General features: G+C 37.4%; 1 protein-coding gene across 1 annotated transcript in view; it reads right to left on the reverse strand.

Moving 5' to 3' along the window:
• Positions 1-214: 214 nt before the first annotated feature.
• MRPS28 (mitochondrial ribosomal protein S28) overlaps positions 215-27,729 on the reverse strand; it is a 97,635-nt gene continuing 70,120 nt past the window's right edge. Inside the window, exon 3 of the mRNA XM_024578342.4 lies at positions 215-621. Coding sequence (XP_024434110.2) covers positions 453-621 — 169 coding nt within the window. The 3' untranslated portion in view covers positions 215-452. The remainder of the gene's footprint in view (positions 622-27,729) is intronic.

Raw genomic sequence — 27,729 nt, forward strand, 5'->3', positions numbered from 1 at the left:
TGTATATTCCCTTTTGAAAAATATCTATTTAGAGTCTCAGCTCTCCTTTAATTTTTGTCCTTAGCACATGTCACTATCTGATATATTATATATTTTCACTTACTTATTGTCTATTTCCCCTAGTCGAAGGTAAGCTCCATGAAGCAAGCAATTGTGTCTAATTTGCTTACTGTTGTTTCTTTGGTGTTTAGAACAGTGCTGTGCACACAGAGTACTCAAAACATATTTATTCAATAATAGAATTTCTCAGTACAGTTTACACTATTGCAAACAGAAAAATAGGTATAAAAAAGAGGAAGGGGGATACAGCTAAAGAAAATTCTAACAAATAAGAGCTATAGTTGTAACTTTCATTATATCTTCTTTCAATCATTTACTTACAATTTTCTAATGGCATTCGATGATTATACGAGTTGTATAAAAAAGGAGTGAATGCACTAAGAGAAGCTGATTCATTTCTCATGATGTTCCTCTTTTGATTTGGAGTCTTTACTCTCCTGGAGCCCTAAGAGAACTGCATCAGCCTCTAGTATAGTTGTGTCTGTTGTTGCTCCCAGGAACCTAGATGTCAGTTCAAGATCTAACAGCCGCAGCCGGACTCTGGTTCCTATCTGGTACTTCCTAAATAGTAAAAAATAAATAAATATCCATTAATTCTGCACATCATAACATGAACAACCAGTTTAAAATACAACCCAAATTCTAATTCTAATTTGTGTTGGTTTAAGATAAAGAAATTAACAATAGTGTCTGAGAAATAGTTTTTGACTTAAAAGTAATTTAGTTATATCAGAATTTTCATCTTTAAGTTGCCTTTAAAGATTTTTATAACCAAAATAAAAATGTATTCCAAACCGAAATTCAAACAAGGTGGTTGTTGATTTTAATGTCATCACTCATTTTTAAAGTTGGACAGTATCAAGGACAAAAAACTTTTCAGATACATTTTCTTCTTCTAAAAGTAAAACCTTCTTTTAAAGAAGATTTTGTAAAAGCAAGAAAGAAAAAAATGTAAATGCAAAGTACTTAGTAAAGGGGACTCACTGCATTGTAATTAAAGACTAACGCCAGCCATAACATGCATGATGGCTCAATGTGGTCAATAAAATATTCAAGTATTTTATAATACCAGATAACAACTGATACTTGTTTACTTTTCTCCCTTAACTGATTATTTTAAGAGTTTAAACATTAACATTATAAAATCATACAGGAGAGTGAAAATATTGCTGCTGATTAAAAAACCACAAATCTTTTAAAATCAAAATATGTATCTTCAAATACTCTAAGCTAATTTTAAAATTATTCTATTTTAATTTTAAGCAGAAACGAAAAGACAAAGTTCTCCCAAAAGGTCACTGGAAAATGATTTTGGTAGACAATACAATGAACCATCTCCATACAACGAATGGTTAGGTATTGTGAGGGAATTTATAAATGGTCTATGAAATAAATACTTCTATAACCAGGAAAAAAACACCTTTTTAAGGTGTTTTTTTCCTGGTTATAGAAGGAAATGTCCTTTTGTAAAATTTGGAAAATAATATGTTCACATTTTATAGTCCTTCTATACCTACATTTACATATGTGTATATTTGTGTATTTGACAGCAGAAATCACATTTTGTCTTTGTTCTAAAAAAATTAGAGATATCCTAGAATATTGAGGCATAGTTTTATGTTCCTAGAAAACTGAAATTATAGAGCATTCCATATGAATTAACAACTGGGAAAACATGATGAGTTCACAGGCAAGGTAAAGGTGATCACTATTCCCCACATTATCTGTGTTCTAGTGGAGTCTTTCATTTGTCTCTACAGCATGATACCCAGTGATTCATTTAAGCAGCTTTGATTCATGTTGACCTCTGTCCCCTCCTCCCCTGCAACGTCCAATTATTTATCAAGATTCATTCAATTTTGGACACAGATATTTCTGCAACCTAGTCCTTCAGGTTTTATCATTCTTGGCTAAAGTGTGAGGTATGACAAGATGTTCCTGGGGACCACCTTTCTAGTCACCTCTCACAATGGAGTCCACATCCGGAATGCTTATGTGGGAATTACCTAGTCTACATACTTGCCTTCCTCTATCCTTCGGCTTCTGTTGCCAGCACTGCTTGAACTTCCCATCTATCTAAATCCTGTTAGTTCTTAAATATACAGGTAGAATGCATCAAATTCACCACCTGAGAGCCACAACATTCTCCTTGTCAGAATGAAGAGTCCAGCCCTGGAATTCCCAAGGAGGATAGAAGTTTTGCAGTCTTAGACTTGGATGCAAACCCAGGCCCTGCTACTTCCGGCCTGGGAACCTTGGTCACTTGCTTTTTCTAAACCACGTTTTCCTCATCTATATTATAGAAGTTCAGCTACCTGGCAGGCTTGCTGTGAAGATCAAATGAGGTAACAGACTGCAAATGCACAGCACAGTCAGTGCAAACGTCTTTACTTCCTTGTACTGGTGACCTGTGTGAACCTCTGGTCTCTCATGGGACTGTACAGTCCCCAAGATCTGGCACTGTATTTATCGATGTCCATCCAGTGCAATAGCAGCAGGTACTCTGTTACCTGCCAATAAATTAAGAAGATGCTTGCTGATAAGAGCCACCAATTGCTGATGAACTAGAATCTCTATTTTCCTGGCTTTAGTAGCTGTGTGGCCTGGTGAATTTACTTAACCTCTCTGAAATCTGCCTGGCACATAGTGCTTAGTAAACGTTAGTTCTCTTTCTATTGTTCACTATTGGTCTATTTCTCTTTACTTATTTTTAGGAGTATTATTTATAGGTGGACTGTAAAATAACCACAATGAAGGGAACAGTTAATGTTTTATAAAAAAAAGTTGAACATGTCACAAACACTTGGGACAAAAGTTCTGAGCATAGTCACACTGAAGAGGAAGCCCTCAGTGTAGATGGTTCTGTGTCATATAAATGCCAGCCACCTCCAGTTGTAGGCCCGTGTGCTTGGTAATTACAAGAGGCAAAACTGTCCCCATTTTTAGATGCAGTGGACGTTAATAATACGAAAGCTTTGCCTTCATCTCTAAAACTTATGGAAATTATGCAACTTGCTCAGTGAGCTGGTAAAGAAGATGAAAAGCAAACTGCAGAAGTTTGTGTGCTGAATGAAGGATCACCCAAATGTACACAAAACAAAACAAAAAAAGTCTAAAGGACTCTTTGACTTCTGCTATAGGAGTACAGTGGCCCCCTTTATCTGCAGGGGGATACATTCCAAGACCTCCGGTGGATGTCTGAAACCATGGACAGTCCTGAACCTGATACATACTATGTTTTTTCCTACACATACGTACCTATGATAAGGATGAATTTATAAATAAGGCAAAGAGATTAATAACTAGTAATATTATAAAATAAAACAATTATAACAATAGACTCTAATAAAGGTTATGTGAGTAGCTTTGGGGACATTATGAAGTAAAGTAAGGGTTACCTGGACACAAGGACTGTGATACCGGGACAATCGATCTGATCGCTGTCTGTCAGCTAGCAGGCAGCACAGACAGAACAGTGTGGACACATTGGGCAAAAGGATGACTGAGGTGCCAGTGGGACGGAATAGGACAGCAGGAGATTTCATCACACTATTCAGAATGGTTTGTGACTTCAAACTTACGAACCGTTTGCTTCTGGAATTTTCCATCTTAATATTTTTGGACCAAGATTGAGTGCAGGTAACTGGAACAGTGAAAAGCAAAACTGTGAATGGGAGGGGGGGCTACTGTAGCCATTTCTACAGTTATGGTAGTTTTTACTTTGTACTATAGCTATTTCTATTAACTGTTGTCTTCTCTATCTTATCTTCTCTATAAGGGCAGGGACTTAATCATATCTGTGTCTCTTATTACAGAATGGTGATGAATATATTTGACTTCATGTAGGCTTTTGACTAGTGGTTCCACCCTTTCCATTACATCAGAAGCACCTGGGTGCTTGATTAAAATGCAAATGGAGGGAAGCAACCCTAGAGAGTGATCTGGCAAGTGGGGGTGGGACTTGGGAATCTGTCTTTTTAACAAGCTCTCTGCAGTGATTCTCATGCAGTCTGTTATGATCACCACTTGAGAAAACCTTGCCTAGAATGATCTTTTTTGTGTATATCATGTGCAGGAAGTGAGGACAGCTTACACAAAAGGCCAGCAAGATGAGGACCTCTGACAGAACTTCGTGGCCCATTAATCACCTTCAGAGTAACAGATGTTTTCCCTAAGCGACAACAGAGTCATTCAGGATGAGGAATTTAGACAGACAAAAAAAAAAAAAAAAAAAAAAGTCAAGTAATGACCACGTATAATGGAGAAATGCACCTAAAAGGAGTCGTTTCCACAAAGGCTACTGACAGCCTGGATTTGGCTGCCTCTCCACACACAATCCATTCTGGGAAACCCAGAACATGGGAAGGTCAGCATACTTCTCCCCCAAAGGAACAGTAGCCACACAACTAATGTGGAGTTACCTTTGCTTTAACTTTGAAACACTTTATTAAAGGGAAAGAAAGAAGAAATGTATTTCTGAGAACTCCATTTCTGCCCATGTAATCTGTGATGAACCTTCAGTATTGCAGTCCTGGATAATCACTTACACTACTCAGTCTTCCCATTTGGACTTCCACTGTTCCACATAACAAGATTTAGAATGAATATGCCAGTAAGTTCTTTTCCCAGATTGTTTGTGCACTCTTTAAATGGTCACTTTATTCAAAGATTTTGGCTTAAGTATAAAAAGCCAGAAGAGCCCAATGTAGTGATTAAAAAGCAAGGCCTCTGGAGCCAAGGAACTAGGTATGTTCCAACTCTATCACTTACCAGCATGCAACTCTGAGCTAGTTACTTTATGTTTCTGTTTCCTCATTTGTAACATGGGGATACTAATTATGCCTATCTCCCAGGTTCAGCGAGCATGAAATGAGTTAATATATGCCAAAACCACATAAATGCTCAATAAATGTTAGCTATCATCATCAATCATCACCACCACCACCACCACCGTCACCATTATTAAAATAAACCAGTGACAGCTGACATGCTAGTGTTGGAGTGATGGAGAGCACCAGAGGACTCCCAGCTATAATCTGAAGTTATAATTAAATCAATAAAGAATTCCTGTAGGACAGAAATTTAGAGGTGGGTTTTCTTCCAATATTTGCTTTGATTGAAATCGTACTAATTTTAATAGTATAAGCATTCCTCTGTTAAAATATAACTTAAATGTTCCACAAAACAGAAAACATTTCTTTTGAAATGAATGTTGTATTTCCTTTGAGGATGTGAAGCAAAATAGCACTGAACAAAAGCAAGTAAAATTCAGAGAACTGCACATTTAATGGCCCACATTTCCCAGCATTAAATGAAAGAAAGTAGCACAAACTGTCAGTTACATGAGGGTCCCAGTGATTTACGGCTATTCTTTCCACAGTGGCTCAAGAAAGACTGCAGGCAGAGCTGTCGAACCTTACCTATCTTCTATCACTCTCACTTCTTTAATTCTTGATAGTTAAGCCTTTTATGAATCTATTTTCAACACATACCATTTCTTGAAAGGGGAAGATAATTTCTATAGTTTATTATTTGTTCTTCCAAGAAGCATTTTTATAGCTTCTTTTTCAATTGACCACTTCAGTAGTTAACTTCTAACCTAATCAACCACCCCCAACCTTCTTGATTTTATAGTCCTGAATTTATCTCCTCTACATCTTCTTTCTTAATGGGGTTTTGTCACTCTGCTACTTAACTATTTTCTCCTCATTCCTTTGATTATATCAATGGACTCTTCCAAAGAAAATGAACAAATACCCATAAACATAATTTTGCTACAATTTCAAAGGACTACCTGAAGGTCATCTATGAATTCTAAGATTAGAAAGTCCCACTCTAGATTTTAAGTCTGTTTAGCTTCTTGAGGTAAAAGGGTCCTTATTTTAGCTGCATAGCATCATGGCCTTGTGACCATTATTTCTATTGTTTTATTTCCAATGTGCCTCTTAACCCCAGGACTTCACCAAACAAACTCACTGGGCCAACGCTCAAAGCCACACAGCTAGTAAGTGGCAGGGCCACCCTTGACCACAGCCTTCTTTTCTTTCTTTTTTTTTAAATATTTATTTTTTATGAGTTTATTTAAGCCAAACTGATGACACATGCCAGGGAGCAAAAATCTCAAATTCTCCTCAGCTTTATCTGCTAATTAATGTAAGACACAGCCCATACGTACATAAAGAAGAAATTTTTCTTCCATTACTCCCAGTCAATTAATTAAGTTTAATCTTAATAGGAATGAATGAGGACAGGTGTTAAAAAGAATTAGGTACATAGCAGCATTATATTTTCAATTTAAAAATATGAAACAAGAAGATAAATAAAAAAAAAACATATGCAAGGGGGGGAAAGGGGATATCTATAATAGGGTCAACAATAAAAATAAAGTTAAAGAAGAGAAAAAAAAAAACATATCCAACAAAGGAACCAGTATTCATTACTTGAAGAGCCTACACAGGTCCTCTGTCTTGAGTATTTACACCAGAATGAGATGGAAATGTTTAGAGGTACTTTTGGTTGTCACAGTATCAGGTTAACATTTAGAGGAGGTGGGTGGGATGAAGACATCCTGTAACGCACAGTACTCTTTTGTACAACAAAGTTGCTTCTAAACTAGACATCCAAGCTTGAAACTATGTCTGTCAAAGATAAAAGCTGTTTGTTTTTAATAAAAGTTTAAGTATACACTAAATTTCCAAGAATGAGATTACAGTGTAAATTGATGGAAGACTGACTTTGTTCAGAATCTTAGCAAGTGTTGTTTGCTATTTTAGAAAACCACATCACCACAAGCAACAGCACCATTGAATTCTGTGTTTTGCTATGTGTTAAATGTACCTGCTTTACAGTTTAACCTTTGGCTTAATCTTTGCATTGGCAGGAGATCAGTTTTCTCTATACCTGCCATCTAAAAGTATATGACTGATGTTCTTACCTATTAATGAAATGCTATACAACACAACTTGCTGTGATGATGGAAATATTCTGTATCATATGATTATAGAGCAGTTGAAATAAGGTTAGTGTGACTGAGAAAATTTTAAATTATATTTAATTTTAATTGATCTTGATTTAAATACCATGTGACAGTGTGGCTGTAGACAATTTCAAACTGACAATAAAAATAGTATAACATATCAAGAAGCATTGTGGCAGAAAGCCTAGTTTTACAAGAAAAATAGCTCTTTGAAATAATTTGTTACAATAAATAATTATTAGAACAGCAATATAATAAATAATCAGATCTCTGTTTGCCACTACTAACCCCTAAAACACTTCTAACCTTTTTGTTACTTTTTGTATTCTTCCTCAAATCTGTGACATTGTACTAGACACACAGCAACAGAACTGTCTTATTAGACATTTCGAGGTTAAATTAAATTCTCCATAAAGACAGCTCCCCCCATGTTACAGACCTGAAGTTAACATACACGGAGGTCAAGTCACTGCTTAATACCACAAAGTGGTATAAGAGGATTCATAGACTTTTTCCTCTTCCTTTTCTTCAGGTCTCAATTACCTGTCACTTCTTGCAAGAACTGTAAACTTAATCCTTTGAGGGATGGTGAGAATTTACCACTTCATGTAGTCTTATATTTATTTCAAAGTTTTCCCTTTGAAATAAAATGTAGACCATGGTGCCGCTATCCAACTTCTTTCAATTGTTCCCCATTAGAAAAATGATTACTTTCAGTGGTAACAAAAAATTAAAAATTACTGGAAAAAATCTCCATGGCTTTATGCAATGTTATCTATTTTTTTACATCTTTTAATTGGAAAAAACAGATTTTTTTCAGAAATCTTATATTTCGTATTAAAACCATTGAACACTGCTGTGTTGAAAGGCAAATAGGATATCTCCAATGAGCATATTCAGAATGAAGGCAGCCTTGTTTTTAACTTGAAGGATTTGCCTTTGACTGGTCTTTGTCAACTCCTGCCTAAATGGATTCAAGCCCAGCCTCCACTTTGACTGCTCTCTTCCACTGTGCACTTTTCAGAACATATGCTTCAGTAAATGAGGAGTTTGCATGTCTGAGCTGTTTTCTAAGAAAAGAGCAATTAAATCTGGTTTTACACTTCTGTATTAAGAACATGGTTTAAAGACTTTCCTTTGGAGAGGAGAACCAAGATGGCGGCGTAGGTAGACACACTGAGCCTCCTCGCACAAGCAGAACTGACAGAAAATCGAACAGCAAGGAAGTCCGACACCAAGTAGATAAAAAAGAAACATACGTCCAGACCCGTAGGAGGGGCGGAGACGGGCACCGGGGTGGAGAGGACTCGCATGGCCGTGGCGGGACAGAGACTGGCGGAGTGTGGGACGAATGGGGCAGGCAGTCTGACCATTAGCAGACCCTGTAGCCCACATTCCCGCACAGATAAACCGAGAGGGCCGGACTCAGAGTGGCGGAGAACGGGGCAGGCAGAACGGAGGGTAGCACCCTGCGGCCCCACATATGCGCACAGATAAACCGGGAAGAACGGCGGGGGGCGAAGCAGACCACGTAACCCAGGGCTCCAGCATGGGGAAATAAAGCATCAAACCTCTGATTGAAAACACCCATGGGGGTTGGGGCGGCAGCAGCAGGAGACTCCCAGCCTCACAGGAGAGGTCGTTGGAGAGACCCACAGGGGCCTAGGGCGTGCACAAGCCCACCCACTAGGGAATCAGCACCAGAGGATCCTAATTTGATTGTGGGTAGCCAAGGGAGTGGCTGAAATCCAGCAGAGAGTGGAGCGGGTGCCATTGTTCCCTCTCGGCCCCTCCCCCACGTACAGCAATCACAGCACAGTGACCAGCGTTACCCCGCCCTCAGTGAACACCTAAGGCTCCGCCCCTTTAAGTAACAGACTCGCCCAGACAAAAAAAAAATGACCCAAATGAAAGAACACTTCAAAGCTCCAGGAAAAATACAACTAAGCGAGGAAGAGATAGCCAATCTATCAGATGCACAGTTCAAAACACTGGTAATCAAGAAGCTCACAGAATTGGTTGAGTTTGGTCGAAAACTAGATGAGAAAATGAAGGCATGCCAAGAGAAACAAAGTAAAATGTACAGGGAACTAATAGTGATGGGAAGGAAACTGGAACTCAAATCAACACTGTGGACCAGAAGGAAGAAAGAAACATCCAACCAGAAAAGAGTGAAGAAACAAGAATTCAGAAAAATGAGCAGAGGCTTAGGAACCTCCAGGACATCTTGAAACGTTCCAACATCCGAATTATAGGGGTGCCAGAAGGAGAAGAGGAAGAGCAAGAAATTGAAAACTTATTTGAACAAATAATGAAGGAGAACTTCCCCAGTCTGGCAAAGGAAATAGACTTCCAGGAAGTCCAGGAAGCTCAGAGTCCCAAAGAAGCTGGACCCAAGGAGGAACACACCAAGGCACATCATAATTACATTCCCTAAGATGAAATAGGAGAGAATCTTAGAAGCAGCAAGAAAAAAGGACACAGTTACCTACAAAGGGGTTCCCATAAGACTGTCAGCTGATTTCTCCAAAGAGACCTTACAGGCAAGAAGGGACTGGCAAGAAGTATTCCAAGTCATGAAAGGCAAGGGCCTACATCCAAGATTACTGTATCCAGCAAAGCTGTCATTTAGAATGGAAGGGAAGATAAAGTGCTTCTCAGATAAGGTCAAGTTCAAGGAGTTCATCATCGCGAGGCCTTATTATATGAAATGTTAAAGGGACTTATCTAAGAAAAAGAAGATGAAAAATAGGAACAGTAAAAATGACAGCAAACTCACAGTTATTAACAACCACACCTAAAACAAAAACAAAAGCAAACTAAGCCAACAACTAGAACAGGAACAAAACCACAGAAATGGAGCTCACATGGAGGGTTATCAACAGGGGAGAGGGAGGGGGAGAGGGGGGGAAAGGTACAGAGAATAAATAGCATAAATGATAGGTGGAAAATAAACAGGGGGAGGGTAAGAATGGTATAGGAAATGTAGAAGCCAAAGAACTTATAAGTATGACCCATGGACATGAATTATAGGGGGGGAATGTGGGAGGGAGGGGGTGGGCAGGATGGAGTTGAGTGAAGGGGCGGAAATGGGACAACTGTAATAGCATAATCAATAAATATATCTAAAAAAAAAAGACTTTCCTTTGGAGAGGTCTTTGACATTCTTTTCATAGATATTCTTTAACATCTGTCAGTGCATGCTGGTGATGGTTCTCCTAGAGTGAAAATAGAGAGACCCTCTCTGGGTAGTTCTTTGATACAAATATATTAAATAATACAAAGCTGACAATTACAAGGCTTGGATTGAACCTCAGTATCCAAAGAAAATATTGTGAAGAATTCTTTTTTTTTAGTTTTTTTAAAAAATATTTTATTTATTTATTTTTAGAGAGAGGGGAAGGGAAGGAGAAAGGAAGAGAAATATCAGTGTGTGACTGCCTCTCGCATGTCCCCTATGGGGCACCTGGCCCGCAACCCAGGCATGTGCCCTGAGTGGGAATTGAACCAGCGACCCTTGGGTTTGCAGCTTGTGCTCAATCCACTGAGCTACACCAGCCAGGGCAAAGAATTCTGATTTTACTAGTCATGTTAACTGTCTTGTTGTAATCATAATTCTCAGAGGTTTTAAGAATAGTTCTTCTGCAATCATTAACCATCTATGTGTTTTCATCTGAATAAGTTCAAATAGTTTAGAACTTTTTCTGATTTTCTTATAATTTCTATTTAAAGTTTTATGACTTAAGAAATAAATTCTTTTGTTTTTTGAAAGGAAAAAATTAAAATACTTTTAATGGTTTAATTAACACCAATTTGGTTTTTCTAATTTGTGCAAATGTTTCACTGTAATGTTGATCTACATGTGAAGCCGCAACTTGACCATGTATGTGTTTATGTATAGGTGTGTGAGACAGGAGGGGAGACTGAGGGAGAGACAGAGAGAGAAACAGAGTGAGAGAGAAAGGGGAGGAGAGACAGAGAGAGAGAGAGAGAGAGAGAGAGGGAGTGAGAAAGAGAGAGAGGGAGGGAGAGAGAGAGAAAGAGAAAGAGAGAGAGAGAACAAACTGTCTAGGTATTCCCCATCATTAAAAGCGGTGTTAGGATAAACCTAAGGTCTTTTGTGGTTCTATGAACTTATTCTACTTTTATACAACTTTAAGTGTTTGAAAACTAATACAGTATAGAGTGATATTATGTCAAAATTGATTAAATATACATACAAAATACAAACATTTAAAACTTTTTAATTGGCTCCATCAAATATTATTATAGACTTAAATAGTAGGTTCACAAATTAACCTTTATATGCAGACTACTGGGTATTAGTTTGGATTTGTCTCACTTTCTCAGAAGACCATCTGCCGTGTTTTTTTGACTGTCCAGCCTATTGCTTTCTTCTGTGCAATCTGTAAGACGCCTACAAGATCCTCTGACCACCACACTCTGTGCTGAACCATCAAGCACAGCAGCTATGGTTAATAAAATAAAGGCAGAGTGTTCATGAAGTTCTACAGCTCTTCTATATTTCCACTCATTAAAATTTAAAATATGCACAAATCTTTAATCCTAATTTATCATCCCAGTCACTAGAAGCTGTAAATGAAAAACCAAACTTGCTATAATCTTAACTTCTGCTACTTGAATTATAATGAAAAGCCCTTCAAAAAAACCTAATGCTTATCCCTGTAAAACACTATATAGGGTGTGACTGTCAACTAGGTGAAAATAAACAATGTGTATCAACTGACTGGAAACCTACATGCCCTTAGGTATAACAAGCAAAAGATATTGTTCATAACACCAAACTCTACTTCCTTAATTGCAATCATCCTAGATGAGAATATTAATCTTTTTCTACAATTCTAATATAAATGTATGATTTTCTTTTAAACCAAGTTCCTTTTAACCTCATCCTGCTAATTGGTATTTTGTGCCACAACAAACAGAAGTTTTGTCTTGTTTAAGCATTGATTTATTTTATGAAATATGAAAATTTCATATGTGAAATTTCAAATGTGAAAACATTTTTAAATGTCCAATAAATAAGTTCACTTTTTAATAATGTGGAATATGCATATAATGTAATATTTATATATGACATCAATAATAACAGTTATAACCTTTTCTTAGAATTACAAAATAAGATGTGTTAAGTAATTTGGGAAAGGGCAATCCTATCAGCTAACAACCATATTAAGTCTGTTTTTATAAAAATATTTATTGCTGACCAGAATATGAATTTATATATTCATACTGGAAAACAACTTTGCTTGTTTCATATTGGATATTTTAAAAAATGCAATTCTAACTTTGCCCTTCTATACAATGACTGTTCTGCACACTTGTTAGGGAAATTAAAGATATGTACCAAAACAATCCCAAGAAGTCCAAAGGAAACAAGGAGTAAATACTTTCGGGTACCTAAAATATCCTGATGACTAAAACTGGGATCAAAGCTGGAGCTAGTGTTATGGCATCTAAAAAAAAGGCTTATATTTTGTGGTTTATCATTTTTACTTTATGATAGAAGAAAATACATACATTTATTGTCAGAGACTATTTTGTCAGCATAAATCAGAAGAAAAGAAAGGTCTAGGTTTGATTGTTACTGTTTTTCTTTTAATCTTGTTTCTGTCTCTTTGAATTACTTACCATATAAGTACTGTGAAATTTTCAACAAACACCTACTTAATTTGTATATGAGATAAGCAGATACCAATGAGAAACAGAGAAACTCTCTCATCCCCCCAACCCAAGGAGGCAACATGGAGAAGCCAACTTCTAGCAATTTCCTTGGTGGGAGGCAGAAGTAGTAGTCAGTAGGTCAGTGCTGATTTCTGTGCCCTTTCAACAAGAGATGAGACTTCCTCAGGTGCCGTCTGGAAAGCCAAATGCTTTAAAAACTGTTCTTGCAATAGCCTGTACGGTCTGGCAAGGGTCAGACAAAAAAACCCTTTAATGAAAGAATCAGATCCAGGCTGCCATCCAGAGGGTTTGAAAGGCCCTCTGCAGGACAACACTCAGAGTCACTGAGGGAAGGGGAAGGCAAAGGAGGAGAGTGCAGACACCTATCACATGCTGACAAGGCTGAAGTCAGGTGTTATTTATTTATTTATTTAAAGTATATTTTATTGATTATGCTATTACAGTTGTCCCATGTTTTCTACCCTTTAGTCCCCTCCACCCTGCACTGCCCCTCCCACCAGCATTCCTCCCTTCCCTCCAACTTCATGTCCATGGGTCATACATATAATTTCTTTGGCTTCTCCATTTCCCATACTATCCTTAACCTCCCTCTGTCTATTTTGTACCTACTATTTATACTTATTCCCTGTACTTTTCCCCCATTCTCTCCCCTCCCCCTCCCTGCTGATAACCCTCCATGTGATCTCCATTTCTGTGATTCTGTTCCTGTTCTAGTTGTTTGCTTTGTTTTTGTTTCTAGGTTCAGTTGCTGACAGGTATGAGTTTGTTGTCATTTTACTGTTTGTATTTTTGATCATCTTCTATTTCTCAGATAACTCCCTTTAACATTTCATATAATAAGGGCTCAGTGATGATGAACTCCTTTAACTTGACCTTATCTGGGAGGTACTTTATCTGCCCTGCCCATTCTAAATGATAGCTATACTGGGTTTTAGAAAGACCCTAGGGCTTTCTAAATAGAGCTTGTGACTTCACACACTTATAGGCCCTGGTTAATATTTGTTCTTTGTACCCTCAAACTAGATACCTTTATTAAACACTCCAGTTCATGCCCTTTAATAAAATCTGAGGGCACCAAAGCCTAAGAAGCTCTTAGCCTTCTTAGCCATAAGAAGCTCTTATGATTAAAAAGAAAAAAGACAACTGACTACGTAAGTATAGAAAGCAAGTAATTTAAAGGCACTTCATGTGATAAAGTGGTTTTAGATAATCTGCAAGGTCAGTAACAGTTGACAATGTGGTTTCGCCCCCCAAAAAGTTAATTCAGATTTAGCCTGAATTAGTACAAGTTTACGAGTATATGCTACGTAATGCTCCACAAAATATCCCTCCAATCTCCCTCCAATTTCTGACCATATCTAAAGTATTGTGACCCATTCTGGACAATACAATTGGAGGGACCCTGATAACTGGGTCTTTTCCTGAAGAAGATGGTGAAAGAATGTTGTTTTATGTTGAGTGAAGAACTTAAAGGACGAACGGCATTCAGCAGAAAAAATAAATAAAAAAGGAAAAAGAGGACCACACAATTGTGCAGAGAATGTGAAAGGCTTTAATATTAAAAAGGCTTCAATATTTATTGTGTGTTTGTTTCGTATGCCTCAAAAAAAGCAGAAATAAGAAAATGGGTAGAAGTTCTAGGACAGCTGATTTAGCAGATTTCAGTTTAATCTGAGGAAGGACGTCAGAAAGGCTGGCTGAAGAGGGAATTGGCTGTTTGTGCATTAATGGAGGAAATCACGGGGAATTCTTTAGATGGATGACCACTGTGGCAATGATGGAGTTTCAATTTAGTAAGGGCTGAATTAGATGACATCCAACTCCTTCCATTAGTAAACTTTTATGATTCTCTGACTCCGAGTGCTGATTAGGTCTTCCAACAGCAGAGAGCATGGAAAGCAAATTAAAAATGAGCAGCTGAACAGTTAGAAGGTCAGGTGTGCAATAAAAATTTTAAATCAGGGCACCTTTCATCACTTAACTCTTGCAAACCATGAAGCATGGTACTCATTAATGACCTACACACCCACAGGCACCCTGCCCTACTTCCAGAGAGCAACATCTGTTATACACGACTAGCTTATCCGTCTGGCTCAAACCTGAAGATAAAGATGACTCTTGACATGACTGCTGGCTAGATGACCAGCTCAATTTTGTTCCAGATAGAATGCACACTTAAAATGACCGGGAAAAAAAGTTATTTGACACCTTCTATTTGACCCCTCCCTAGATATGCAATTTTTAAATCTTCTTCAGCATGCAAAAGAGATAAAGTCCCTTTTAAAAAAGGCCAAATACTGCTACCTTTTTCTATTACCTATGTTACAATAAATCTGTGTTCATGTGGACGTTTGAACTTCCACTTTGTAATGCTTCACTACACTATCCACAGTAGGCATTTGACAGATTGAGAAAATTAGAGTAAATATATATTATCAAATGCTACCCAAACTTCTGCAACTGGTTCTATAAACTTGGGTCTGCAATGACAGCTCACCACCCCACCATCAGTAGTCATACTGACTTGGCTTCCCATCTCAAAGCTGCATTCATACAACTTTGAATCCTGAGCAGCAGCCGAGGCATTGACAACGTGTGGCTCAGAAGGCTGGGAGTATTCTCTATTCTCTGGGTCATTCCTATCAAAATAGGACTGTGACTACACAGTGACCATGGGGTTACGTCCAACAGGTTAATGACTTTTTTGCTTCCCATCTGAGAAACAAAATTGTTTCTGAGCAAATTAGTATTCTGAGGGTGACTTTGTTCTAAAAGCTAGTAGAGTAAAATACTGCCAAGAATCAAGTATCTTTGGAATAAAATTCCATAAAAAAAAGAAAAAAAAGGAATTATTACACACACCAGTCTCTGAATCCACATCAAAGCATCTATAAGGGTGGGCAAAAATAGGTTTACGGTTTTAAGTACAGAAAACACAGTTTGTTCTTGTGGTATTATTTATTGTATTATTTTCTGAACAAATAACTATTATTTGCCCCAACCTGTATTTATGATTTAAAATAATAAATAAAAATGTTTTTGTTTGCTTTTTTTTTTTTTATTTAGTAGGTGGTTCTTGCTACTTCCTGGGATAAAATAATGATGTTAACTTAAAGCTTTTACTAACCAGAACACATATTCAAAAATATTAAAATTCCAAAAGAACAGTGTTAGGTTAGCATATGACTAACATAAGTATCTCTGAATAAATTCTATGCTTTTAAAGTAAGACAAAGCAGGGTAGAATAGCGAACTAAAATTTTTTCCTTCACTAATGAAAAGGGATTAGTAGTCCCTAATAAGAAACTTAACTTTGGTGAACATTCATTTCTCCTCCCAAATACTGTACAAGGTTATCCGTATCTAGTTTTCCTTGCCCCAGAAAATGGATTCCCTGAATCAGTGTCTACAAAAATGCAGGAGAGAATCTCAAGATCCTAGAGCTTTTTGACTTGCCAAAAAAAGATGAATGAAGAACAGAATTCTGTTCAGAGAACATACATCATGAGAGCCACAGTTGATTGGTTTACTGGTCAGAGAGAACGAAAACCTTGGATAACAAACCAACCGACTGTTTAAGAACAATTCTGTTCCCTAATTCACTTATTTTATGTGAACAACTCTATGAGCATTATGTCATCTTGGGGAAGGTTACCGTTTTTGTGTGAAATGAAATCACCACAGCATCTACCTGCTAAGATTGCTGGAAACACTGTACTAGAGAACTCATACAGAGGAGTTAGTAAATGCTCAACTGAAGTCTAGTCAGAACAGGCCTTGAATGAACACAGAACAGTTCAGGCAAATAACTAGCTACTTTCTGTTACAACTAATATAGGTCTGTCGGGCTTACTGGGGCTGGCAAACTGACATGGCAGGAGGGTTAACTCCTACTGGGGATGGACAACAGCTGACAACAGTTTTCAAAGATGTCCTGTTCAAAGAAATTGGGTCTAACTTCTGATGGATGTCAATTAGCTGATCTGCTGGATAAGCAATAGCAGCTGGACTTCTAAAGAGGGGTGTTTCCAGGCCCCAGAGGGCCTCTTTGTTGAGGGCAGAACCCTCTGACTATGGATATTGGAACAGAATATGAACCCTGAGGGAGAAGGGCTGGGCCTGAGTGCTTGCCCTGGGCCAGGACTCCAACCTATCCACGTGTTCATTAGTTCTTTCATTTGTTCAGCAAATATTAAAGGCCCACCTGCAGCAGGCACTCTTCTAGGTGCAGGAGTCACCAGTGTACAAGAAAGACAGGGTTCCCGGATTGGGTGCTTACACTGTGGTAGGGAGAAGAAGACAACAAATGAATCAACAAGTCTGAGAGGAGTAGGTGCTGTTCAGAAAATTAAAATAAGGTGAAAGGATAGAGAGGGGAAACATTAGATAAGTGGTGAAGGGAGGAACAGGTGAGGTAATTCCTTTAACACACTGCTTGCACCCTTCTTGGTTTAAGAAACAATTTATGCAGGTATACAAACCACCAGTTCCTGTCATAACCAGTGCAGGCCTGGCTGTGAGGTTTTCTGGGGCGGGCAGGGTAACTTGGCAATAAAGTTGGGTCCTTATGAATGTAGAGCACAATTGACAAAGTTTTCAAAGACATGTGGTGGGATTTAGGAAGGCAAGACTTTCTAATTTTCTAAAGCAATGACTACTCCTACATTTGCTTATTTACATACGTGAGTATTAGTCTGCTCAGGCTGCTATAGCAAAATACCACACACTGGGTGTCTAAAATATCAAAAACTTATTTTCTCACAGTTCTGTAGGCTAGAGGTCCCTGATCAAAGTTCTGCTTGATTCAGCTTCTGGCGGGTCCTCTCACCGTGTCCTCACAGTGCCCTTCCCTCAGTATGCACACCTCCAGAGAGTGCTCTTCCGTCTCCTCCTTTTATTAGGACATCAACCCCATGGGATTAGGGCCTCACCCTTATGACCTCAGGTAACCTTTATTAGCATCATAAAGGCCTTATCTCCAATACAGTCATATTGGGGGTTTGTACTTCATTCAAGCACCAACTTCGGCAGTACAGGATTCTGTCCATAACAATGTTATTGTCATATAAAGTCCTTTTTGTGTGAGTACATACAGATGTTCAATTTCTTTGAAATATATTTCTTACCATTATGTACCAAGTAGACACTCAGTATATGACAGTAAGTCTGGATCTTAAAGAGTTCAGAGTCTGGTGGGGGAGATAAACAACTATGATAAAATGTGAAATCCCAATACTAGAGGCATAGGTAAATGCAAAGAATTCTACGAGGAAAGACAGGTCAGGGAACCCGTGGGAGAAAACCTGACATTCATAGTATTTTTATAGGAGTGAGAATTCAGCAGTGAGGCAGACAAGAAAGTCCAATCCTACCTCACAACTCAACCTTGAAGAAAAACATCTTGCTGACTACCCTACTCTGAAGGTATATATCCTTTTACTGAGTTTCAAGAATAATTGGTTTGCACAGTTCACTTGGCAATTAACAAAGTAGTGCTCTGAGATCTGGCTTCTACTACCGTCTTGAACTACTATTTAAGTCTCTTGTTACCAACCGCTTTTAATGAGACCCTGCCTTGTTTTCTAACTGGAATGTAGGTAAAAATCCTTCAAGGTAAAAATCAGATACTATGATTCCTTCAACACAGTTGCAGCTCAGGAAATAAACGTTGCTTTGACTTGATATTGAGACCAAAAAATATAGAAAAGAGAACTTAGATATAAGAATTAGGAGCTTCAAGAATCAGTTTCTGACTTGTCACTAAAAGAGAATATACTGGTTAATTTCTCTGGGTCTCACTTTTTTCTATCAAAAGACAGCATTGACTAGATATCAATGGTTCTTATAAGCTCTAAACCTCCATGAACATACTAGTTTCAATGTCTTATTCAACAACCCATCTAATTAGGGGTGATCTCACAGGTTCCCGGCTCTACTACTTTTTATAGTCTCCTTTCACTTCTTGTTCATATTTTTATGCAAGTAATTAAAAGGCCATTAAAATTCATTCTAACCCCTTAACCACTAGGAGACATTAAGAACAAAAAAGGGTGGCCTGGACAATCAATCAGAGAGGTTTCGGAGACACTAGAACACTGACTAGAACATGGAGAAAAAGGAACCCTTGTGCACTGTTGATGTGCCTACGTTTACTAGTGCCTACGTTCACTAGTACAGCCACTAAGGAAAACAGTATGGACGTTCCTCAAAAAATTAAAAATGAAACTGTCACTTCTGGGTACATATAAAAAAAAATAACCAACACAAGATATTGAAGAGATATCTACACTCCCATGTTCACTGCAGCGTTACTCACAGCAGCCAAGATATGGAGATGACCTAAGTAACCATCAACAGATGAGTGGCTAAAGGAGATGTGGTTGGTGTATACATATAATGAAATGTTATTCCACCACAAAAAAGAAGAAAATCAAAAATGAAGAAAATCCTGCCATTTCAGATAACATGGATGACTTTTCGGGCATTATGCCCGATGAAACAAGTCAGACACAGAAAGACAAATATTGAATGATATCAATTACATGTGAAATCTAAACAAACAAAAAATTCAAACTCACAGAAACAGAGTAGAAAAGTGGTTGCTAGGGGCACAGGGGTGGGGGAAATAGAGACTCGTAAAAGGGTACATACTTTCAGCTACAAGAAGAATAAGACCTAAGGATCTATATGTATAACATGGTGACTATAGTTGATAACACTATATTGTATAACCAAAATTTGCTAAGAGTACAACTTATATGTTCTCACACACAAAAAAGTGAGGTGATGGATGTGAAAAAAATTCCCTCTATATTATATTCAACATAAAAGAGGGGAAGGGAGAGACAACTAAAAAATTTAATGATCAATTCTGAAAGTATAAATTTTAACCTTAAAATAGAGTTAACATTTTTGTTAACATCTAGTACAGCAGTTAATTGTTCTACTTTAAGTGAGCCACGTGGGAGACCAGGACAGACAACGCTGACAAGCAAATTACAGAATCCTCGCTTCTGCTCTCCAGTGATGGCTCAAACATTGAACAATACAGTATTTGTATTTAAACAAAAAACAGTCCAAGCATACAAATGTAAAACCATATATTTTGTACCTTCTATTTTGCAACAAAACCTTATCCTAAATGAACAAGTGAGTTAAAAATAACAGCTCAATTAAAAAAGATATTTTCTTTAACAGTTCTGAATTAGACTAGTTTAGTGTTTACCAAAAAAAGAAACAGTTCCATTTGAAAAGTGGTTATAGTTCTAACTTTACAGCCACTAACCCTTTTGTTGGATGACATTAAACGAATTGGTTGTAAAAACTAGTGCTTGCAAAGTCACTCTTATGTCCAAGTATGGGACAGGCTCCATGAGCACAAAACTCTGCCAGCTCCACCTTTTAAACGGAGTTTGCCAAGATGAGCGCGTTATTAGCCAGGCCTGGCTGAAACAATCCACTGCCCACAAAGCTACTCGAATGTACTGTCTCCACTGAAAATCACAGTAATTCAACAATGCATTACTGCTGCAATTCCCACTACTGGCAACACTTTGTCCCCGACAAAGAAGCCTCACATTCTACGTCTGCAGAAACCCCAGTCCTGCCTAAGACTGTAGGGCTGCCAACGGGAACATCTGTGTGATCAACAGGACACAAAACTGGCTCTCTTCTCGTTCCTTTCTTTCTTGTCCTTTCTGTTTTCATCTTTTTTACTTGCTAAACAATAAACTGGATGACTGTTTGGTAAGGAAATGGTCTTTCATTCCTTTCCTCTTCCCTTTTACTTGTTTGTTTGTTTGTTTGTTTCACATGACCGTCAAACAACTACATTTGCCATCTATTATTAAGTTCAAATCCTGAAAATACAGTAAAGTTTGTCTTCTGATTTCATAACTTGTGATCCTCGGAAGAACGCTGACTTGAAAGATAAAGATCCCTAATAGTATATTAATAAAAAGAAGCTATCCAATTCTGAGCATATTCTAAAACTTCATTTATGTTTATAGAGTGATAAAGCCACATAAAACATTAAAAATTGTAACACATCCTTAAAAATAAAAAAATCTTCTAAACTACACATTCACTGTAGAAAATTTACAATATAAGCTACTGTTTCCATAAGAATATTACATTTTGGCATTTAATACCAAGAAAGACTTCTCTTATGCCTACTCTCACCTCAAATTAATATTTGGGTTTAAAGAAGTGAAAGAAATTAAGGTACATCAAGAGATAGATGGACAAAGACTATGACTAAGAATTCACCAGAGAAAATTTACAGGCCTACAACTGTCATCTGCTCCCCAAATAAAAGAAAAACAATGCTCAATTTGCAAAACGATGAAATAGATAAATCTAGAAACTAGTTATCAATATGATTAATATTTAAAAAATAGAGTGCCCACATTTGCAAAGGAATAGATTAGTTGGGATTGTAAACTAGTACTACCTTTCCAGAGACCAATTTGGCAATGAGTGTTTATGCCAACTGGCCCAGCAATTTTACTTTTAGGATTTTATCCCATACAAGTGAGGGGAGATGAGCATAAAGATGTTTACTGTAGTTTTATTTAAAATAGAAACAATTTACAAATAGCCAAATATTCAACTACAGAGGATTTCTTAAATAAATTGAGATACATCTGTACGAGTACTATACAATCAAGAAAAATGAGGTTTAAGAGACTGTGTAGTAAAAAAATGTTCACTGTATATAAAGTTAATAAATAAAAATAGGTTATAAAATATGATACATGATGGCAACCTACCTTTCAAGAAATGTAAGCTTCCTTAGAAAAAGTAAAAATGTTAGTATTATCTCATGGTGGTAATAAATTAATCTATAATAAACATACCATTACTTTTAGAACCAGAAAAAAGTCCCTGAATTATTGCCTCTTAGAATTGATGGCAAATTTTAATTTATTATCATTAAAAAAATAAAGGGTAACTCATTCCTTCTCAAACACACATTAATATTTTCCTGGGTTTTCAAAAACTGTTCCATTGAAATCATGTACAATTTTACATGAAAGCTGCAGCAACGTATATACAAGAAAAGGGAGTCAGTACAATAATTTAAGGGAATGGGAACAGAATCTCTTACATTTATTATTTTAAGCAGTAGCAGGCAAACACAAAATCATAACTCAAAAAGTTGAATGGAAATAGAACGGACTGACACTGCCTTCCATTCCTGAAAGACCTGAATGTGACACTATCTCTAACTTTTAGTAGACCGAAACAACATAACCAACAAGTAACTAAAGTTTGTGTGTGAGTGTGTGTAATTATTGGTAGAAATGGAATAAATGGAAAATAGTGAAGTTTTTTTATTCTTTAAATCAAAGACAAAATGAAGTGGTTTTACCTTTCATAATTTGATAATACCTTACACTACAACTGGATTACTAAAGACATTACTTTCTGATTTTATTTTAAAAGCATAAAGGTATTATCTAACATTTTACTTTTGATATGTTTACTCCCCTCTGAAATGCTGCACGGGAGTCAGGAAGCTACAAGCAGAAAATCTATGAGTTCTGAAAGCATTTGAAGCGTGAGCTTGAGCCCTTGAGTTACATCATTCTGTTTCCATGACACATTTTGTAAACTAGTTTTAAATCACATAGCTTGTTTGTGATTCTGATACAATAACCTGTCCACTGTATTTCTTTTGAAAAAAAAATCATTTGCTTAAAGTGGCAAAAAAAAAAAGGTGCTTACAAAGCAGCTGTTGAATAAATCAGACAGAGCTGTACTCTATTAAGTGACACCAGTTTATTACACAGTATTTAAAATCCATCACTGGAAAAGCAATAAAGTCTTCTGGTTTGTGATCTGGATTTCTCTGTACACAGCAGAGTTCATGTTATATTTTTAAAGTATTTTTAATTCTAGATGCTAATGATTTCAACTCTTGTATTCACTAAATCATCTTCATAAATAAAATTAAAGGGCAAATAGTAAACTAGGTATGTGAAGACCTATCAACAAATAATACAACTTTCAAAGAATGTACACGTTCCTTCTGATTTAATGACTGAATAAGCATCCTGCAGGGGAACGTCTGTCCACCCAGGGAAAGGTGAATGCCTTGTTACCAAACGTTGGTGGGGAATGCCACAGAAACACACACGCCTTCACCGAGCACTTGTTTTTAATGGAGTTTATTTCACTCTTAGTATTTGCCACGCATGGTGCTTTGTACTCAATATGTTATTTCAACTTTACAAGTAGATGTTCCTAGCACCATTTGCCAAGTGAAAAACTTTCCTAGAGTCACACAGCTGGTAAATAGTAGGGCCGGGATTCTTTGACTCCAGTCTGTGCTCATTTCATGGTGTTACTGTGTCAAGAGAAGTAAACTGAATGCTGAAATCACAGGACAACTCTTGCTTGAATTTTGGCACTGAATGTTACCAGATCAAAATCACCTTGCTTGTTTACCAGTTTTCTTGTCCTCAGAGACACTGACAGAGTCCTTTTGTTTAACTGAGTTAGATCCAAACTAAGTGTGTGACATATGAGAATTCATAGATAACTGGACAGTTTTTTGAAAATCTGTCAAAAAGGTACACTGACTGTCAACTGAGGACCCCACGGATTTCTAGAGAAGCAGGACTATAAGTTCAGTGATGTAAGTGGGTTTTCTGTTCAGGGAACTCTGATTCAATCCCATAAATAAGTAAAAAATATCTTTATATGCATTTATAAGTTATCTATGAAGTAAGTGAAACCAAACATTTAACATGAAACTTTCTCTGAGTGGAGGAGTCCTTGGCATGCTGAGCTGGCTCTGGGAGGGGAGGAGGGAAGGGAAGGTGGCTGTGGTGACGTCCACTGCCAGTTGCTATCAACAGGCACCAGCGATCAAAGTTTCAGAGACACTTACTCAAAAACTAGGGCAGAGTTTCTCTATAGATTTCTTAAGACAGGATTCAGTAACCTCACCCAGCTTTCACTTAGGATTTTCATCCCTCCCTTCAAAATGATTTTACTCACCCTGAAAATCGACACCTTCTGTGCTGGACCACCTTCTCACACATTTGAGAACAGGACATCACTCTCGGACAAAGTTGCTTGCTCAGGGACATAGGCATTCCTTAAGTCTCATCCTGATGCAGTCATGCAATCAAACATTTTCTATGTCATCAATGAATGCATTACTACTTTTTTAATGCTTTTGCTTGCATGCTAGGTTTCAAGCAGAAAGTATTCCTAGGCAGAGTGCCTGTAATACACATACTTCCTTGCCTTTTTTTGGCCATTGTGAACATAACTGCATTTAAAAATTTATTGCATAAACAATAAACTATCATTTTTGTAATAAAAATAAAACAAAAAAAATCAGCCAGGCCTCAGTCATCATTAAGACAATCTGTGAGTAAATATTACACTATAGACATTCCTTTGAAGGAGTACCTTTTGGCTACAAAGTCTCTTTCCACAATGTTATTATTATCCATCCTGCCATCCCCTGGCTTTTCCTCAATTTCCTAGAGGGTTTTCAAAAGTAAACTCCATCTAATCTCATTTTAGCTGGGAAACCAAATCATCTTATTCAGAAATACATGTTAAAGAGGGCTGAAAAAGCACTGTGGGGCTGGAAGCACTGGTTTTAAGTTTTAATAAGCACCTGAGGTTGTTGGGGGATGTGCTGAAGGCTGATTTCTGGGCTTCATCCCCAGATAGTATGATTCTTTCCATTCAGGTGAGATTAATGGATTACACAAATTGAGCACAAATGTCTGGTAAGAAGACACCAGGTTTCACACAAAGGTTTTGTGGCCACTGTTTTTAGAACTACACATTACCTGCAGGTTTTCTGCTCTGCTCTGGATAGCTGTCACAGGAATCTTATCCTAGACAAATGAGTAAAGTTTCTCTTATAAATTTTGCTTTGACATCACTCTTGCAAGATGAGGTATACACTACAAATTTGGGAAGAACATTAGACAAATGATTAAGAAGCCCTGTCTTTATTTCACAGCAAAAGAAACTACATAGCAGAATTTTTCTTCTTCCACCATCTCCAAAGGTGGCATGTAAGTTTTCCCACAGTATCGGGTTGCTGGTCTAGGTACACACATAGCCTAGGTGATAATTCACTTAGATTCAAACTACTTTTTTTAAAGCCAACTTTTCCAGACAATGCATCATCTACATTTGAAATGCTAGGTGAAATTCTACCACCACTCCAAAAAAAGAAAAAAAAAAAAAGGGACAAGGAGGCATACAGTGCTGGACAAAAAGAGATGGAGGAAAGTATTGACAGAGCAAGCAATCTATAGCACCCCTGGGATAGGAAGAATTGTTGGAAGAGTTTTCTCACACATGAAAAAGCAATGAAGAGCACAACACTGATTATATTTCATTATTTTGGGGGCCTAGGTATTGGAAAACCTGAAGAGAAACCATCATTTGTAAATATGCATAATCCCCCTTTCCCACTGATGGACAAATCAGTGATATAAACCTATGCTTAAAAATAAAATTAAAATTTTAAATAAAATCAGATTAGTGGAATGCTAGCCCCATCCTAGAAAAGATGAGTCTCTAAGAAAAAAAAATGAGACAAAAAAAGAAAACGTGAGACGCACAATCTCTGGTAGTTACTTTGTAAAGTGAATCATTTGGAGAAATACGGGGGGGGGGGGTAAAAGTGGGTTTACAGTTGTGAGTATGCAAAATAGTTCATTTTTATATTATTATTTGTTAGTTATTGTATTATTTTCCACACAAACAAGTATAAACCTACTTTTGTGTGGAAGGTATTAAATAATAAATAAGCTAAGTCAGATACACCTGAGAATCAACTTAGAACCCCTAATGTACACAGTTTCCTACTGAGGTGACAAGATACCAGAGTACAATAAACTTAAAATTGCGGGGAAACTTTCTGATTTGCTTCGAGAGGTTCAGGGACTGTATTGAACCCCACAGGAAAGTGGGTAAACTGACGGCAACAGAGCCTGTACCGAGTCCCTGGCCGATCCTGGCTGCACTCAAGAAGTAACCGCATTTGGAAGAAGAGAGGAAATAAAGTCACAATTAAAAAAAAAATGACAAATTGTCACTGGCATGAACAGTGCTTTATAACTGCCCCAGGATGGCTCAATTTTGGGAAGTGACTCTGCTCACAGTGAAGGCATGTGATCTCTGGGATTTTGAAGATGAATCTCAAAATCCCAGAATTATCCCCAAATTTCTGGCTAAATGACCAATTCCAGGCAATGTTTGCATTCTCTGGTTTCTCAACACTGGTTTCTTTCATGGGATTTCTGTAAACAAAGCCGAGAGGAATGGTAGTAGAAGCTTGGAGTCAGAGTTGTTGCAGGGTCAGTTCTCAAGAATGCCAACATTTACGATGACTTACCAGAACCAATCTCTGGACCAGTATCTGTGCACTTTTATCATTTAAAGTTAATTAAACTGTTGCTGAGATTCCTTTTAAAATACTAAAAAAAATAGTAAATATTTAAAAAATTTTCTAACAAGCTATTATAACTATGGCTAATATAAGAAAAATACCTCATGTGCTTTCTACAGATGAAAGGAATTTTCAGTATGTGGCCCGTGTCTGAACAAAACAAAAAACTCACCGTAGTATGTTCCTGCCCTAAATCATTTAGGAAGGGGAAATTCTGGAAATGAGGGAGGGAGAGCTTAGAAGGAAACTTGACTAAAACTTCAATATCCTTCTACTAATTACCTGTATTAAGGTAATTTTTAGGAGCAATCAATAGCCCTGTTTCATTAAGTCTAGGCAAGATCTTAGATGAAAAGATCCTTCCCCCACAATTATCTTGTTCATACTTGTTTTAAATTTTGTTGTTAATATCAAGTGCTATTTCCCCAGCTGTGAAGTCAGGCTAGCAGCTGCCTCAGCAAACCATGCCAACACTACCGGGACAGAAAGACAGCTGCCTTGCCTGTCCTGACAGATAAAAGGAGTGTGCGACAGGCCTAGAAAAATCTCTGGTGTTGGCAGCGCTGGTGAAGGCAGCTGCTTGCCTTTCACACTGCTGTTGAGTGTGCTAGGTGACAACAGCGACAAGAGATGAAGGAAAAACAAACACAACTAATCTCTACTGTAACACATTCCACTTCCAAATGTTTTCTTCATGAGATTTTATATTGTTTGATCATTTTAATTTTAGATTCCTCATCGTTCTATACACAGAAGCAAAACCTTACAATTATAAAAACATTCCTGATTTCTACTTTAATTTTAATAAACTAAGCAATAAAGAGTTCTAAATATTTGTGTCCAAAACTTTAAAGGTTACAAACAACTGATTTTGTAACACTAGCATTGTTATAAAGCTTCAAAATAATCTGAGAATCATACTTGACACAACCGAATTTGAGGTGACAATTTGGTAGGAACTACCGTATTTTGCCACGTATAATGCACACCCATCTTTTGGTGCGCATCACACACAGGGATTATACCCACAGTAATCATTATGCCCATGTATAATATACATCCTTAATTTTCCCTAAAAAATCTGGGCAAAAAAGTATGCATTATACACAGCAAAATACGGTAACATCTACAAGACAGAGTCTGTTTTGCCCTGACCCCAGTGGCTCAGTTGGTTGGAGCATAGTCACACCGAAAAGTTTCGGGTCCGATCCCAGGTCAGGGCACAGAGAGGAGGTGGCCAATTGATGAGTCTCTCTATCTCTCCCCCCTCACCTTCTTCCCTGCCCTCTTCTCTTCCACTCTCTAAAACCAATAAACATATCTTTGGGCGAGGATTTTTTTTAAAAAGTCTAGGTAGCAGAACTGATATTTATATTTCTTTTAGGAAACATTTTTGCTTTTTAAAAAAATACTCATTAGTCTTTTTGGTTTTAATCTTCACTGGAAGATATATAATTTTTTGTTTTTAAATTAATTTTAGAGAGAGAGGGAAGGAAGGAGGGAAGAAGGGGGAGAGAGTGAGAGAGAAAGGAGGAGAACGATCCACTGATGC

Source organism: Desmodus rotundus, chromosome 8, assembly GCF_022682495.2.
Source record: "Desmodus rotundus isolate HL8 chromosome 8, HLdesRot8A.1, whole genome shotgun sequence".
Classification (NCBI taxonomy): Eukaryota; Metazoa; Chordata; class Mammalia; order Chiroptera; family Phyllostomidae; genus Desmodus; species Desmodus rotundus.